The sequence below is a fragment of the Alosa pseudoharengus genome, unplaced genomic scaffold, assembly GCF_046254945.1.
Source record: "Alosa pseudoharengus isolate Yale_2024_CS ecotype anadromous, Long Island Sound unplaced genomic scaffold, YU_APseudo_1.1 YU_APseudo_1.1_scf_22, whole genome shotgun sequence".
NCBI classification, from domain to species: Eukaryota; Metazoa; Chordata; class Actinopteri; order Clupeiformes; family Clupeidae; genus Alosa; species Alosa pseudoharengus.
In genome coordinates, this window is record NW_027468680.1 from 7618428 (window position 1) to 7630927 (window position 12500).

General features: G+C 45.7%; 1 protein-coding gene across 1 annotated transcript in view; it reads right to left on the minus strand.

Moving 5' to 3' along the window:
- The window catches only part of ush2a (Usher syndrome 2A (autosomal recessive, mild)), a 319377-nt gene that overhangs the window by 121228 nt on the left and 185649 nt on the right, over positions 1 to 12500 (minus strand). Inside the window, exons 42-46 of the mRNA XM_076300107.1 lie at positions 12250 to 12372; positions 11341 to 11504; positions 9435 to 9644; positions 2654 to 2856; positions 143 to 255 (exon numbers count right to left, since the gene is read on the minus strand). Coding sequence (XP_076156222.1) covers positions 143 to 255; positions 2654 to 2856; positions 9435 to 9644; positions 11341 to 11504; positions 12250 to 12372 — 813 coding nt within the window. The remainder of the gene's footprint in view (positions 1 to 142; positions 256 to 2653; positions 2857 to 9434; positions 9645 to 11340; positions 11505 to 12249; positions 12373 to 12500) is intronic.

Consider the following 12500-nt stretch of genomic DNA (forward strand, 5'->3'; position numbering starts at 1 on the left):
TCTACGCTTCACACCTTTGCTTCTGTCTCTTTTGTATTCTGGACAACTAGGGCGCTATTTTAGGCGCCAGCGCCTGTGTGTGTGGGGCGGAAGCAGTTGGTCCTTGGATTCCTGATCGCCGTGACGACGTGCCGTGACTCACCTTGACCCGAGCACCTGGATGTGTGGCGCGGTGATGTCACCCGGCAGGTCTTCCACCGTGGTAACCCGCGTGGCATTACTCCTCACACACGCGTACACAGTGCACACCTCCACCTGTTTCACACACACACACACACACACACACACACACACACACACACACACAAAGAGGTAACAAGTAGAGTTCAGAACAGAACACAAGTAACACAAAAGGAGGTGGCCTATGATCACACACACACAAACACAAACACACACACACACACACAGAGAGAGAGAGAGCAGGTCTATGATCTGAGAAGTTTGTGAAGAGTTCTCTAGGAGAAAGTAGAGCATGTATCATCACCTCAGGCGCAGAGTCCAGGACAAAACTAAAGCACTTGGGAATTAATAATCGAAATCTTTCTGTACAGTATTTTGGCTCCTCCAACTTAAAATAAAAACAAAACATCATGATTATTAATAGGCTGCAATATTTCAATCCTCGGGCGCTTCATCACTGTAGCACGAAAATATAAATAAAAACAGTTTTGATGTATAATAAGCAAGAGCTAGACCTGTATGCTGACATTTGTTCGATTGGTCTATCCGGGACAGAGTCAGACCTGGATAAAGTGTTTGGGGACAGAAGTGCAAACTCATCTGGCTGCGTGATAAGTGACCTCCAGTCACAGGCTGAGGGAGAGTGTGTGGTGTGAGCTCTTACTCTCCTCTGCATTGAAACGCATTGTGTGTGTGTGTGTGTGTGTGTGTGTGTGTGTGTGTGTGTGTGTGTGAGGGTTCATGTGGAGATGACTGCTGCTCTACAGGCTCTCAGCTCAACTCCTCATTCCATGTTGTCGTGTACTTTGTACAGCTACATTTTGTAATGTAAGAAAATGTTAATGAAGAAGATGATTATTTTTAAATATCTGAATTTGACAAACCTGTGGTAAGGCGAGTGGCACAAGTGAGTGTGATATTTGAAAATAACAACAATATTATCAAAAAGGAAGAAAACTGACAGGGATGGACAGAGACGGAGATGATTCCACAGTTGTCATGGCTGCAGGGGTACCGAGTGGGAACAGAACAGCCACTCAAATCTGAGTTGGAAGGACACTCGGAAGGACACTCACACTCGGAAGGACACTTCCCGAGAATAACAGCCTGGTGCCGATGAGGCCCTAGCTACTATGAAACCTCAGTGTGAGACACACTGGCACACACACACACACACGCACACACACACACACACACACACACACACACACACACACACACATACATAAAAATGATCATGGCGGAGAGGAGACACAGATTCCTATGAATGTGGGCTGTGAGGACATAGACCTGCAGACATGACTGTGGGTTATGGAGGAAGTCAGACCTACAGGCCTAAATGTAGCTTGTTAGGACACAATGACACCTGTTGGCCTACAAGTGGTGTGAGAGGACAGGTGAAAATAAAGGACATGCAGAGAGACACACAGACCCAATTGTGGAGTGTGGCGACATGGTAAGACCTAATGACCTACATGCAGTTTGAGTGGACGGACCAAAGGTACTGTAAAGACCGGAGAGGATTTTGGGAACCTAACAACCTACATTTGGTTTGTGAGGACTCAGGGGCACCTGCTGACCTGACTGTTTGCGATGATGACACAGTGAAACTCAGTTGTTAGGGCCAAACATGAACATGGTCAGACTTAATGACCTGGAAATAGTTACAAGGGTAGAGACACCACACCTAAACCCCTGAACATGGATTATGAGGACACAGTGATGCGGTCAGACCTGAATATGGACTGAGGACAGTGAAGCGCTTAGACCCGAATATGGATTAGGAGAACGCAGTGAAACTCCTAAATATGGATTATGGGGACACCCCTGAATATGGATTATGAGGACACAGTGAAACTTCTAAATATGGATTATGGGGACACCCCTGAATATGGATCATGAGGACACAGTGAAACGCATGAATATGGATTATGGGGACATAGTGAAATGCATGAATGTGGATTATGAGGACACAGTGAAACATTCAGACCTAAATATGGATTATGGAGACACAGTAAAATCCTGAATATGGATTATGAGGACAGTAAAACCCTGAATATGGATTATGGGGAAACCCCTGAATATGGATTATGAGGACACAGTGAAACCCCTGAATATGGATTATGAGGACACAGTAAAACCCTGAATATGGATTATGGGGAAACCCCTGAATATGGATTATGAGGACACAGTGAAACCCCTGAATATGGATTATGAGGACACAGTGAAACGCATGAATATGGATTATGGGGACATAGTGAAATGCATGAATGTGGATTATGAGGACACAGTGAAACATTCAGACCTAAATATGAATTATGGGGACACAGTAAAACCCTGAATATGGATTATGAGGACACAGTAAAACATTCAGACCTGAATCTAAATGTTTGGGGGTGCAGGGAGACCTACACACCTGGATGTCGCTCAGACGTAAATCTAAATGTTCGGGGTTGAAGAGAGACCTACACACCTGGATGTCGTAGACAGTGAAGGGTAGCAGGTCCCCGAGCTCCAGGGACCCTGTGGTGTTGCCAGCAGTCCCGCGTAGCTGGTCATCCACGTAGACGCCGTACTGAGTGATCGCGCCATTGGGGACCAGGGGCTCAGCCCAAAGGACCCGCACGGCAGTGCTGTTCAGGGTCACGACCTCTGGAGGGAACACACCCTCGGGCTCTGGGGGAGAAAGAAGAGAGAGAGGGATGAAGAGAGTGGGAGAGAGAGAGGAGGAAGACAGGGAGTAAAGGGAGGAGGAGCAGAGAGGAGAAATAGAAGAAAAGACAGATAAGAAATTGAGAAGATGGCAGTTTGTTAAGAGAGAAAAAGATAAAGTAAAAAACAAGGAAAAGAAGGAAAGGAAAGGGAGAATGTGAGCAGAAAGGAGAGAGAGAAAGAGAGAAAGAGAGAGAGAGAGAGAGAGAGAGAGAGAGAGAGAGAAAGTGCAGGGAAAGCAGCAGGGAAGACGACAGCCAGAAACATCGAGCATAAGGCAAACTGAAACCAACCCCTGGCAGCTCATTTCACCCAGTTTTGGAACTACAGCATAAAGACGCGTTGAAGACAAATGCTTTTGATGGCCCCCGGGACCCTGCGTGTGCTGGGATCATGACTCCACTGTCCCTGCTCCTTAGTATCTGCCTGGGCCTCTGCTGTGATCCGGGGAGACGCGCTCCCTCCCTGTGCGGAGGCCTGGCTCCAGTCGGGCAGGATCTCACCTCTCGCCTCGTGATGGCCGCCTATCTCTCTACGCCTTCCCGCTCGTCACACAGCTGCCCGCCGGTGCCCGCCGCTGCGTCCCGCTGCCCCGACGCGGCTGACAGCAGACATTACCCAGCGCAGCGGGCAAAGCCGGCATGCATGTTGCTGGAGCTCGACGCCTCTGGCAGCCAGTATGGTTGTGGTTGTGGTTATGGTATTTGACGCTTTTGTTCAAAACAACTTACAGTATCAGTACAGTATCACTTTTTAACGTTTTTTAAAACAGATATGTAGCGTTAACTCTTCATATAAACACTACATTAGCTAAAATAATGTGTTGAAAAAACCTACATTAAGCTTGATAGTAATAGTAACAATAACAACAATATTAACAACAATATCAAAAGTCAACAATGGAAATGATGGCGCAGTACAGTACAGTGAAGTACTGTAATATGAGACTGAAATGGTAGCTTGAGGGCTGGATGGGGAGAGCTACAGTCCATAGACATCTTGGCTTCTGGCCCAGGATTCAGGGCTATATGGAGTTATAGCAATAGAACACATTTTATAGAAACGGTGTTAGTTAGCTTCAAGGTGATCTGTGACTCAGCTCAACAGACATCTTCTAAAGGACACCTCAGTATCTATTTCAGGGGTCATTGCATGGTCAAAGCCCATAGACACAAGACACAGCAACCGCTTCAAGAAGCCCATAGCCATCTCACAAGGCAATGCATTAGCTTGAAGCCTCGCTGATACCATCCATGGACATTTCATAACACATCTTAGCTGAGGCTTCAGGCTGCCTGACTTTGACTTGTGCAGTTGTTTTTTTTGTTTTTTTTTCAGCCAGAAGTACATGTGTTTCGGTAAAAGCTTTAAGTGTCTCTAGTCTGAGATGACCAGTGGGCCCTCTGAGCTGTCTGGACTGAGGTCAGTATATGGTGTTTTTAAGAGCAGAGAGAATCTGCTGCCAGGCTGTGTGAAGTGTGAAGTATGAATGAGATGTGCTCACGGACAGAAGGAACATTACTGAGAGAGTGAGTGTATGCTTGAGAGAAGTTTGTGTGTGTGTGTGTATCTATTTTATATGGTCAAGAGTGTATGGTAATGTATGTGTATGTGTGTGTGTGTATGAGAGAGAGATGACTGCATGACTCTTGCCTCCTTCCTCTGGCAGACGGCTGGTGTTGTCCCTACAGAGTGTGTGTGTGTGTGTGTGTGTGTGTGTGTGTGTGTGTGTGTGTGTGTGTGTGAATGTGTGTATGATTGGTGTTGTCCCAGCAGACGGTGAGTGTATAAATGGAAAGAGTCCTAGTGGAGCGGAGGGGGATTGTAGCTCTCGCTCTGGGGCCAGTGGGTTAACTGGACCAGTCTGGGGGATTCACACGCCTACCTGAGCACACACACACACACACACACACACACACACACACACACACACACACACACACACACACACGCACAACAGCAGACACGTGTAGAATCACCCTAATACTAAAGAGTTCTCATTTCCGCCTGATCAAAGCCTCACACACCCCTCTACAGCGGCCCAGACGAGAGCAGCCAGCTCTGAATCTCCGGTGACAGCAGCTAGCGCGGCAGCGCTCTACGTGCCTACAGCAGGCAGCTCCCACCTCCGAGGCTGGCTCAGGTGAGGTGGGCTTTGTAGACGAGCACTCAGACACACGCCAGGGAGAGCTATGACACCCCAGAGATCAAACACACTGGGGAGGCTTTGAAGTGATCCCCCCACCCTCTCTCTCTCCCTCCCTCCCTCCATCCCTCGCTCCATCCCTCGCTCCATCCCTCCCTCCCTGCACTGACATGAGGGACCTGACCGGCAGACCTGACACCAGCGGAGAGCCGAGACGACCAGAGAAGAGAGGTGAGCTGGGGGGGTCGGGGTGGGGGGGGTGGGTGATGGAGGCAAGAACGGGAGGGTGGGGGGTTGGGGGGGTTGGGTTGAGTCTTCCTGACTGACAGTGTTGGGGGGTAAAAACCCTCATTTGCTCTGTGCATGAAAGGACAAGGCTTCTCCTTCTCACACGGACGCATTACATATGTACATCTGAGTGTTAACAGGAACAGGCTTCTCCGGAGGTTCTACCTTCCGCACTGCAGTGTGGGGGCCCTGACATTCACACAGACAGACACAGAGAAGCTAATACTGGATTCTGAACAGAGAACTGAAATAAGAATCACAATGTGGCCAGTCATTTCAAAGCAGCCATGCTGCTTAGTACACGAACACTGCGCCAGTGTTTCAGACACTGTGGTCTAAAGCCGTTATAGCAACAGGTCATCTCGTTGCTCAGTACATTTCCACAATTAATAACACATTATGTTTTTAGAGAGTATAGGCACTACTAAAACCTCTGCTATAAGCTGCTTTGAACAAAGACATACATTAGAAATTAGACTAGATTAGAAATACTGTATATACATACAAATCATACACACATTCACAACACCAATCACGCACACACACACACACACACACACACACACACACACACACACACATATATATATATATATATATATATATATATATATTGTATAGGGCTTTTATCTATATCTAAGTGCTTTTTTAACTGAATGTTTTGTTTGTTTCCTTAACTCTCTTATGTCTTATGTTTGTAGAATTTTTTCGATCTTGAATCTTGAATCTTAAACCATCCGAATGTCAGTGTGCTGCTCTGCCACACCCACTTCTTTCCTCACTCTCTTCTTCACGAAACAAAGGCTGAAAGTGGCGACTGTATACAGTGTATTCTAAAACTGATAGTTCCTGTCCTTGATTGTGATTGGCTGCCTAACAACGCCCCTTAGCTGTTGTAGAATCAGTGTAACCTACGGCCTCTCGGGGCTTATTGCTTAAGTCTGCAACATTTCACCAACACATTCTGATGAAGATATTCAATTCCCACTAGATATATAAAACACATCCACGACTCACCTGCTGGAGACCCACTCTCTTGTGCAAAACAAACGAGCACGTGTGTCGTTTCCACTGGTGCATTATTGAATGCAAGACTTCACATTCACTGTGCGGCCCCCCCTTAATGATGATCCTGTTAACATATATATTACCGAGCCTCTTAAAAAGAGCTTTCTGTTCAATTGCAGTTGTTAAGATATGCTGCCCTTTAGGCGGTAAAATAATGAAATTACCTCCCGAAAGCACTTTGTTAAACGATCCGCAACCTTTATTTAGGAGGTAATGATGTTCTAATGTTTTTAATGCAGTTTTTATTATGCTGATGAGATTAGGTGCTGAAGTTGCGGAGCAGTGTGGGGAGACCAGCTGTTTCTTGCTAGGGATGCAAATGTGACTCCATACCACACCACACCACTCTCACCACTGCTGCTGCTGCTGTTGCGCTCGCTCGCTCGCAAGGAAAAACACTCAGCACTCCAGCACAGAAGTGGGGCAGAGAGAGAGAGAGAGAGAGAGAGAGAGAGAGAGAGAGGTGGAGAGAAAGAGATAGAGGTGGAGAGAGAGATAGAGGTGGGGCAGAGAGAGCGAGAGAGAGAGAGAGAGAGAGAGAGAGAGAGAGAGAGAGAGAGAGGTGGAGAGAAAGAGATAGAGGTGGAGAGAGAGAGAGGGAGAGGTAGAGAGAGAGAGATGGAGAGAGAGAGGGAAAAGGCAAGTTAGCAAAAAATAAAGGTAAATGAAATGAAAGAAAACAGAAAGAAGGAAAGAAAAAGAAAATGAGAAAAGAGAGAGGATAGAAAGACCAAAAAAGAAAGAAAGAAAGAAAGAAAGAAGGCAAGGCAACAGCATGGAAAATGGAGAGACAAAGACAGCAAACAGAGAAAGAGAGAGAGAGAGAGAGATAGCAAACCTGAGTTGTTCCCACTAACTTTGCTATCGGTGCATCAGCGCATTGGCGGAAGTGATGCAGACAGTTTAATGACTATTGATCCCGTGGCAGAGGTCAAGATATCAAAATTTCGGAGGAGAGGAGACATCTTTATCCCTGTGATCTGCTTCCAGTGCGGGCTGGAAAACTGTTTTAAAATAATCAAATCAATACTCTACTGACAGCAGGCACCCAACGCGCTGAGAACACCTGCCTCTCACACCACAGGTCAGCGGAACAAAGACACACACACACACACACACACACACACACACACACAGACACACACTCTTTCACCTGCCTCTCAGAGCACAGGTCAGCGGAACAAAGACACACACACACACACACTTTCCCTGCTTCTGCAGAAGGACAGCACAAACAGAAACATGGCAGTCACTTTTATTTTTAAAACTGCATTCACCTGAAGTCTTACTTCTTGTCTGCATCGGACATAAATGTCTCCGTACTCTAAATGCACCCACATCAGTGACAAAATGTAGGACATCTCACATCAAAACATACAGTATATACTACTGAAGTATTTATCTATATATGTTTTATATTTATATTTTATTATTACTGTTCTTATATACTCTTTTTCTTTCCTCTTGCTTTACGCGACTGCTTCACGTGTGTCACACTTGCCTTTTAAAAGCAGGGACAAAGTCGAAAGTAAATCTCTGACTTTATTCTTTCATCCCTGACATGGCTTTTATTTGTTGCATCACAAGTATCACAGGGCCTTATGTCAATCAAATCAAGTCAAATCAAAATGCCAAACACATTGAAGATACAAAGGAAAAGTGAACGTGTGAGCTGTGATAATATCAGTGTTTGATAAAAATGTCTATACACATCACCTAAAAAGTCTTTTCCCCTTTATTTTTCCCTTCATAGGCTGAATCCCGATCTCATCCCTAAGGTCTAGCCGTGATTACAGAAATCATAGTTTACTTATTTCACTACATCCCTGCCTACCACTGTCTCTTTTGTAAGACGTCATTAGATTGGTGTTTACGTCCTCGTCTGTGGGTGTGTCCACACAAATGAGTTTGCTTCCTCGTATGACCAGTGGTCAGTGTTTATGTCTATGACTGAATCCCGATCTCATCCCTAAGGTCTAAGCCCTGTACCCTCACACACTTAACTGACATGCGTTGATAAGTGATGGAGTTTGCGACGGTGTTAAGGGTTCAGAACGCTAATAACAGGAATGGGACAGCACCTGTGACCTAGCATTAAACTGACAACGCAAAAAACGAGTTGCACAACCTCCCTTTGGGTAACCCTGTGGTTCACGTCACAATGCTATGGATTGTTGGTAATTCCCTTGAGTAGATACCGACTTCCTGAAAGGGAACAGAAAGGATGTGAGCCCTCAAACACCTCACAATTTCGTAGTGGGGCAGCCCTAAACCCTCACGAAGTTGGCGGGAACACACATCAAAGTGTGTGAGTCCGTGATGGGAGAGATTGGGACTCAGCCATAGTCTCTTCACAAACCAGCAAACATCTGATGTCACTTCCTCCCTACAATTATAGGAAGTTGACAGAACAGAACTCCACTGCCTGCACTCAGCTACTGGTCACAAGATGGCTGCTGTATAGCATGGTAGAACACACGTGATTTATTGACAGTTGTGAGGGGTAGCTCTGCGGAACTGGTCTGTGTGTGTGTGTGTGAGTGTGTGTGTGTGTGTGAACGGGGTGAGGGCCCAGGTTAGGGTCGGACGCTGCTAACAGATCCATTAGGCCACCATGTGTGTGCTTCACAGGGACCCGGCTATTGATCCGCCCGTCGCCCGACAGCCTCAGTCACTCACTTAAGCATTTTAGCATTTCACTACCGCTAGCGTCCCTCCCACCACTAAAGCATACATCAAACACACACACACAGACACACATACACACACACACACACACACACACACATACACACACACACACACACATACACACACACACACACACACACACATACACACACACAATGCACGCACACTCCTCCCTCTGTTTTTTTTAACATCCCAAATGGTATGATTAAAGAGTGACCCAGCCTCACGTGTGAATGAGACAAGAAGCACTCACGTGTGGCCCCTTTAAAAAAAAAAAAAAAAAAAATAGAAAGACGAGAAAAATCAATGAGCGTCCCACTCCCCCGCATTCCCATCATGCTCGGCTCACCTCCGTCCTCTGTCGTGCAGGTCACCTGGGCGCTGGTGGCGTTGTGTGCCCCGTTGAACACCTGCATGGTGAGGTTGTACTCCGTGCTGGGCTGCAGGTCTGGGACGAGGGCGGATGTCACCTCGGGGTCGAAGGTCAAGGCCTGGATGCCCTGGCTGGAGTTCACCCACAGGGTGTAGGACACTACCTCCCCCTGAAGATCCTCTAGAGCTGGACAGAGAGAGAGAAGTGGAAGTGGGGGCAGGCCAAGAACCATTTACAAATATCCACACATTTAGCAATACCAAGAAGATACACTGACCATTACTTACAATTATCTACAAGCTCTCAGACATTGGCTACTTTACTATTCATTGTGTTATTTATCATAAAGTGTTATCAACATCTGGCTATTATTCTATATGATTTCATCTGTTAATTTTTTATATTAATCCTCCTTCTTCTTATTCTAACGTAACTAGCAACACTATGTATTCCTTCAGCTTTTACTCATTACCACAGCTACTGGTACTTTCGCCATAACTGTTCAATATTTCTAGTTCAACTACTGTTTGTAATAGGGTTGCAATACCTCTAATATCTATTAGTACGAACACTACTTCTGCTGCCATCTTCTGCTTAGGGCTGCTATGGAGTATATTTCCAATGGAATGGAGCATTACTCCACACCTACCTAGTTAATTATGCATTTACAGTGATTTCCTATTTATTATTCACATTGTGTATAAACAGCAGGACAGTGTTTTATGCAAGTTAAAAAAAACAAAACCATATCAATACCACATTAACTGCTCCTGTGTATTAACCTCATAGCTGAAGAAATTTAGCAAATTCAAATTATAAACCGCGGCTAATAGTAGGGAAACTACGGTAGCTGATGTTTTTGTCCAAAGCGACTTGCATATACCGATTGCAGGGGTCAGTTTCCCTGGAGCAATTTGGGGTTAAGCACCTTGTTCAAGGGCACAACTGTGACAGGGACGCAGCCAGGAATTGAACCCATGTCTTTCTGTGACTACTAGCATGCTATCCAAGTTCCTTAGTGTTACGGCCCAGGCTGCTGTGTCCTAACTCCGCCCATTGGCACTGACGTGCCTGGGTGCTTGTTTCCCCTGTGTGGCCAGGTGTGCCTGATTGGGAGTGATATTTAAGATCGGCTCAGTCTGCACTCCAGGCGGTTCTCCTCCTCCCGGCTTGGCATTCATTTTGTTGCGTTACCTTCTTCTCTGTACTGACTTACACTTCACTTTTGCGTAACTAACACTACACTGATTTGCACCTCATCCTTATCGTTATTCCGAAATATTAGTTTATGTTTAACTTTCTTTAATAAATTCATTTATTATTATTTCAACACTGCGTTGGTCTCCCCTGAATGTACATACTCCGAGCCAGTGTGTTACATTAGCCACTACACTAGCCTCAGCACTCCCGTGCCCATGCTGCCTGCCGTGGTGGCGATGGAATGCTACCAGGGCTCCCACTCTAACTCAGATGTAAAATTCCATGGCTTTTCCCTGACTTTCCCTGATGAAAAACCTGAATTTCCATGACCTACTATAAAATGAATCATACAATATACCGACCAAAGATTTCAAAGTAGCCGCATAGTATTCAAGAATCTTTTACTTTTTTTTTAAAGTGGGAGATGAATAAATGGGTATTGAATAAGCAAGGTTGGGCTAATCACCACTCAAGCAAGCAGTACAACTCATTACCAGATATATTTGCATTAATGTATCTTGGCAAGTAAATTTTAAACGTCTACAACAAAATTCCCTGATATTCCATGACTTTGCCCCACAAATGGTAAAATTCCATGACTTTCCATGTCTGTAATAGACTTTATCATATTTCCATGATATTCCATAAATTCCATGACCCGTGGGAACCCTTCGCTACTCACTGGGCGTGGTCCAGTTGACCAGGATGGAGGTGTGGGACACGGTCAGAGAGGAAATGGAACTGGGCCTGCGGGGCACGCCTGCCAGTGTGGACGCCGTGGCGATCTCCCCCGACGAGTAGCCCACGTCGTTGTGGACCAGCAGCTTGTACTGGTACTGAGTGAACCTGAAGGGGAAGCGCCACAGAGATAGAGAGCGACATGAAACGGATGTTCTGCAGGCCAGCTGCAGGACAGCATGCGCCACCGGGAGTTACGTCATACACGGGTCAACAGATACTGTCATTTCATTTTAGAAATTGTTTCAAGCTAACTCAAAAGTTAATAGTTTCTCAAAGCATCACTACAATTATAAAACCAATATTTTTTGATAAAATTACTCTATTCTGGCAATATTCTTATAGTAATGTCTAGTTCTTCTATGTAATGTCTAGTTTAAATATAATTCTGGTGAAGAGCGTGGAGTTTTGAATGCACAGTATTTCACATAGAGGCCATTGTAAGCCAAGTCTACATGTCTGAGGTGCTCACAGACAATAACGCTCAGAGAAACAACAGACACATGTTCATTTTGACACACGCATGCGCGCGCACACAAACACGCACAAACACACACACACACATGCACACGCACACACACATGCACACACACACACACACACACACACACACACACACACACACACTCACACACTCACACACAGGACCAGTGAGGCAGGCAGGGTCTGGGCAGGCAGAGCGTAGAGAAAAGCTCTCACTGAGTGCCAGTGAAAGATTAGCCCAAAACAATTTAATTCTTTGGGATATTTGCTTAATGTATCTTTGAACAGTATTAAAAGATGGCATCAGTGCACAAAACAGTTTTGTACACATGGGCAAAGTTTGCATTAAAGCTAATTTCGGTAATCTCACCTGCTAAGGCCTTTATCTTGGTGAAACAATTTGGCTCCTGCGTAAACATTGCACCACAGATTCAAATCTTCAGGGGGATGCGAGGCCAGCGGCTCCTGCGCTTTCCGTCTCAGCAGCTCGAATCTGAGGGCAGTGAGAACAGACGGATAATCAGACCCGTTTCACTCCTCCAATCCTCCTGCCACCTCTCTCTCACTCTCTCTCTATCCATCTCTCTCTCTCTCTCTCTATCCCTCTCTCTCTATCCCTCC